Raw genomic sequence first — 5,510 nt, 5'->3', positions numbered from 1 at the left:
CCACAAGGACTTTTGATTGGGCAGAGGACACCAAACATTTGCACCATAGTCAAGATGATAAGCCTTTATTATGGTGGACCTCAAAGCCCAAAAATATAATTATAAGATGGAGTTAGATTGGGAATTTTTGTTTGTACATGTTAAAGTGTAACCATGTTTTGGAGTTTGAACTTTGAAATAATAAATCTTTGGTCTCTATAAATAGAGTTCTAACTCCTTCTAAATTTTTTGTCTCAACTTATATCTCTTCCCTTAATTTCCAATTGAGAGAGAGAGAGAGAGAGAGAGAGACTACGAAAATGTCATTGTATAAATTCTTACCTAATGATGCAACTTTATTGTGTTATCTAAAAGCTAAGGTAAACAAAGAAATACTTGAATCAAATCCCATTATGGATTGTCAAATCTACGACTTTGTACCATGGAAGCTCCCAGGTATGAATGTATATTTATTTCTCGTTACTATTTTTCTTCTTTGTCTTATAGGTCTCCAATTACATGTTGAGTGAGGTAGTTTGTATAATGGAAGAAGATTTGAGAGGTTGCAACTTTGTAAGGCGTATAGTTCTTGATTGTCATGGGGGTTTGCCTTAACTCCCGATTATCTTTCAATTAAATAATGAACATTTTAATAAACAAATTTTATGATTTTTTTTTCAGGGCTTCAAAATGCAAAAGACAAGACTTCAGAACAATATTATTTTGTTCCAAGAGAAAGGAAAACAAAAAATTCATTTAGACCCAATCGAATTGTGAAAGGAAAAAGAGGTGTGTGGAAAATTAATGGCAATGGTAAGGATATTCTTGATGGAGAAAAAAGGCCAATTGGACACAAGCAAGGGTTAGTGTTCATAAGCGGCAATGACGAGAAAACCCCATGGATAATGCACGAGTACACTTTACCTTCAATTTTTGATCAAAATAAAAAGGTTGGTTTACATTGTTAATTTTGTAATTTAAATCAAATCATTTACTCCTATTAAAGCAAAGGGGGGTATAAAAGTAAATTTATTGAAATTGGTGAGATTCCCATTTTAGGTATTTAGCATACTATTCATTATAATTGAAATTAATTTTTTTTACCAACTAGGAAAAAAAAAAAAACTAAGTTAAATTTAAAAATACTCTTCCCAAAAATGCAATGTAATAGTAAAATTTTAAAGGGGTATTTTAGCAATTTTAAAAATTATTTTCTATTTGATAAATTATTTTGAAAATGACACTTTGCCTACTAGTTAGATATATTCATAATAAATTGACCCCCAAAGTAGCATATCATATAAAAATTATTACAAACCCAATGAATTTCACACTTTTTTTTTTCTACTTTTTATTTTTATTTTATAACTTTCCTTTGTGTTTGGTATTTCAGAAGGAATTCCAAGAATTGGTGTTGTGTAGAATTAGAAAGAGTGGGCATTCAAAATGTTTTGAAGAGGATGAAGTTGTCAATCATTTGGAAGAAAGAGATGGAAAACGACAGAAGCAATTCGACGAAGCAAACAAATTTGAGCAACCAGAAGAACAACAACAGTATCATATTGAAGATCAAGGATACATCGAATCTAACGTGACCTCCATGGATTATTTCAACGATGGAGAAGAACGTTTGAATCCGGAACTCATATCAATCCTCCAAAACAGCAATTATTATAACTTTTTGCGGCGAGGCGAATCTATTACCCTGGACCATCTTATGGATCCATTCTAAATTTCTGATCCAACAAATATTTGGTTTATATTTGTTTGCATGTTATTTCGGTTTCGATCAACATTTCTCACTTTGTAATAAATCAAGTTTGGATTCAGTAATCATTAGGCAGGGTGATTTGAGTGTGAATGAAAATAAAATTTTTTATTATTCATAATTATTTATTGGAACTATAAATCTCTCTCCAGCCATGTCGATGAATTGGATCAAAATCAAAATCTGATCCTTATGTGATCCAATAGCTTTGAGTCCATGACTCTAGGTCAAGGATTTGGATTCCAACAAGGATCCAAACCGACTAGAATCTGCTAAGGACCCATCCAATTTGGGTTTTGATTAGGGCCTTGAAGCAAGTCAAGTGGACTGACTCTACTGAATTCTAAGTTGACTCTATGTGTATACCGGTAGGTGTGCAACTTGGTCCGGTTTAAACCAATAACTGAACCAAACTGATAGCATTGGGGTGGTTTGGTTTGGAACAAGTTGCGGTTCCATTCGGGATTACAAAAATGGAGAATCGATTAATTTTTTTTGGTTCTCAGATCAAGCTTGTATAGAACCAAATCAAACCGAGAACCGAATCCTTATGCAATAAATAAATATATATGTATAGAATAATTATTATGAGTTAAAGTTGGGACATAGATTAATGATCTTTTATGAATAAACTAATGACTTTTTATGGATAGATTAGTAGTTTATTGTATAAAATTTTATGTTTATTATATGTTTGTTTTGTTTATTAAAAAATGTTTCTTACAATTTATAGAATATTTCAACCCATCTTCCAAAAATCATAGTGTTTGATAACTTGCATCCACTAGATCTAAGCTCTTGAAAGAAAATTTAAATCCAACGATTAGAAATCATTCTTAAGACAATGCTATAATCAATGAGTGCACATCACCAATCAAACTAATCTTTTGTGTGTAGATTCACCAAGGGATATATCCACAAGGTCAGTGGGTCACCAAAAATGCCACGTGACATAAAATGGGGCGCAAACTAACCTTGGTTAGGATCAGGACACCGTTCCTACTCTAAATCTAAATCTAAATCATTGTTCTTGACTATAATTTAAGAATGGGACACTGTTCTTGACCCATAATTTAAGAAGGAGTTAGAAATTTGGGTTCTAACCAAATTTTGAGAAAGTATCAACCGATACAGTATTCTTTTTCATTGACAAAAACATTCATTCGATATGACATTTTAAACCTCGACTGCGTGCAATTGATATAGGTGCAATTTCCAAATTTAAAGGTACAAAAAGAAAAGAAAAGATGACAATGTCTCCATCCAAATTTCAGTCTTTTAGGATCTTCAACTTAAGTATTTCTTCGAACTAAGACGGTAATTGACATTCGTTGAACATGCCCAAAACATCCCAGTTAATTTTCTCTTAGTTTATTTGCCTATTGAAAATTGAAACTTCTACATTTTTCGAAAGAGTTTGCTTATAATTTTATCTTTCCTCACAGAGCTACTCCTAAGAGACAACCAAAAGCATTATTGCTTCTCTCATTCAAATTTGAACTAAAAAATAAAGGTAAGTTGGTTAAAGTTTGTGAGTGTAGAAACCATGACCTGGGTTTAAAACCTGCCTTCACCTACTAATTACCATAGTCACCAAGTCAGGATTTGAGAATGAGTCACTAGGGAAAAAAAAAAAAAAAAAAATCAAAGAATACGATAAAATCGGAAAACAATCAGAAAAAATCGAGCTAGGGTTAGGACCATGTAATTATCCCTATTGGGTCATATTCTCATATTATATAATATGTTAAATTACAATAACAAATCACCAAAGCCCATATTAAAATACAACAAATAACCACAGTTTTACAACACAATCGAGGTTTATATTACTCAAAATATAAAAAAAGATAACAATCAAAGTGTAAATTATGATTCATTAATTAATCAAAATCAATGTCGTCTTCATTGGCATTGATATTTTGTACAAATCATCAAAATCCAATCCAGAATAAGAGTGTAAATAAAGAAATCCCACCTTCACCTACTAATTACTGACCCCTAAATCTAGATTGCCTAGACGGAAAAAATAATGTCGAAGATGCAAGAAGCAACTTTATCACTTTGACAACAAACCACCTTATTCCAGCGCAACTTCTTGAACACTAAAGTTGATAAACTTGAACGCTTACTTGGGAAATTTATCATTTTCATCTGGAAGAAAGGTGAATTTCTCACAAAAGAACAACATAGGGAAATTTATCACTTTTTTTATACCTAGGAACTAATGTACTGGAGAATGCCGGAGTCACGATTATCAAAATGACTTACATTTTCACCTGGTGAAGATGCCTGCTCTATGTATTTGGAAATTTGACAACATTTATTATACGTTAATTTGCTAATTAACAAGTCTAAATTAGAATATCATGGAAAAACGTAGATTTCTCATAAAAGAATAAAAAAAGGACGACACATAATTTTGCGTAGAAATCAGGCATAGATGAATGGTCTTATCATAATTATAGAAAATGCATAGGCATTCCCCTAGTGAAAATATCGGACGTTGCAAGGTACACCCACTCGATAATTCAATCAAGTTTACGGGAAACAATTTGATAAGACTTCGTGACTTAATTGTTAAATTTTTCCTATCAAAATAGTTCCCACCATTGACTCCACTGAGCAATTCCCTAACTCAATGTGATTTGACTGCTTCGACACACAGTTGACTAATTTATAAGTCAAGCAAGAAAATTTGAAGTTCAATCTTCATTGAGGGAGTCATCTATTTATACTACTGCTCTATGATGCTAGCACTATCATCACCATAGATGGTGAAAAGAGGTTTCTGGAGCTTATCTCTAAGCTTGGATAGATAAGCTCATAGTGAAGCTTAAACGAGAGTTTTATGGAGAATCCTCTTTTCATGGTTCTTAGGGCAATTGGAAGGAAAAGACTAGAAGGAGAGAAAGTGGGGTCTCTTCCATATTGTTCTTTCCATCAAATAATTGATTCATGAATTCAACCTCTAGGAGGTTTCAAGGATTTATTTTTTGGGGATTTTCTGCTTAGGTGGGAAGGAATATATTATTTGTGGGGAAGGGGTAATTGTTCTTGTATCTTTACTTTTTCCTAGTTCTTCCTTTGTACTTGTACAATTAATGCTTCTCCACAATAGTCATTGCATTAAATTCCAGTGCATTATATATATATGTATATATATTTACAAAAATACCATTAGAGGAATAAATGTTTTTTATAAAAATACCATTAGAGTTTAGTTATATTTAAAAAAAATTTCTATTGCATTAAAAGATAAAAGAATTATAGATATACCAAAATATACCTAATTTATGCATTACAAAACAAAATGCTAAATGCTATTTTCGTTCAAAATAAGTTATAGAAGATGCAAACGTCCCAATGAAGTAGGGTTGATACCTGGGCGGGTTGGAGGGTCAACCCAAGTTGTAGAAACCTCAACCCGAGCTTGACTAAACTCGACTATCGGGTTAAAGCTCATTATCCCAAGTTCAACACAAGATTGAACTTCTAAATTCGGATTGAGCTCGAGTTAGCCCAAGTTAAATAATTTTGGGCTGGTTTAACAAGCCTAATTTCATTTTGATCTACACATAAATTTTATTTTATATCTTAAAAAATAAATACAATATAAAAAATAAAAGTACTAGTAAATAAATTTGCACACAACCTCCAAATCCATAAATTTTTATATAATAAAATTTTTTCCCTTAATTTTACAGTTATATTTAGGAAGAGAAAACTAATAATTTTTTTAACAAAAATTAAAATATTTATA

General features: G+C 31.6%; 1 protein-coding gene across 1 annotated transcript; it reads left to right on the top strand.

The window, feature by feature from the left end:
- Positions 1–275: 275 nt before the first annotated feature.
- LOC147393983 (NAC transcription factor 32-like) lies at positions 276–1,776 on the top strand. Its single transcript, XM_086453092.1, has 3 exons — positions 276–435; positions 661–929; positions 1,373–1,776. Exons 1-3 carry the CDS (start codon positions 300–302, stop codon positions 1,709–1,711), a joined length of 744 nt encoding a protein of 247 aa, XP_086309218.1. The 5' UTR covers positions 276–299; the 3' UTR covers positions 1,712–1,776.
- Positions 1,777–5,510: the final 3,734 nt, after the last annotated feature.

This window comes from Akebia trifoliata, chromosome 9 (assembly GCF_017979445.1).
Source record: "Akebia trifoliata isolate Shusen 1 chromosome 9, ASM1797944v1, whole genome shotgun sequence".
NCBI classification, from domain to species: domain Eukaryota; kingdom Viridiplantae; phylum Streptophyta; class Magnoliopsida; order Ranunculales; family Lardizabalaceae; genus Akebia; species Akebia trifoliata.
The sequence above is the reverse complement of the archived record's forward strand: the minus strand, read 5'-3'. Positions and strand labels throughout refer to the sequence as shown.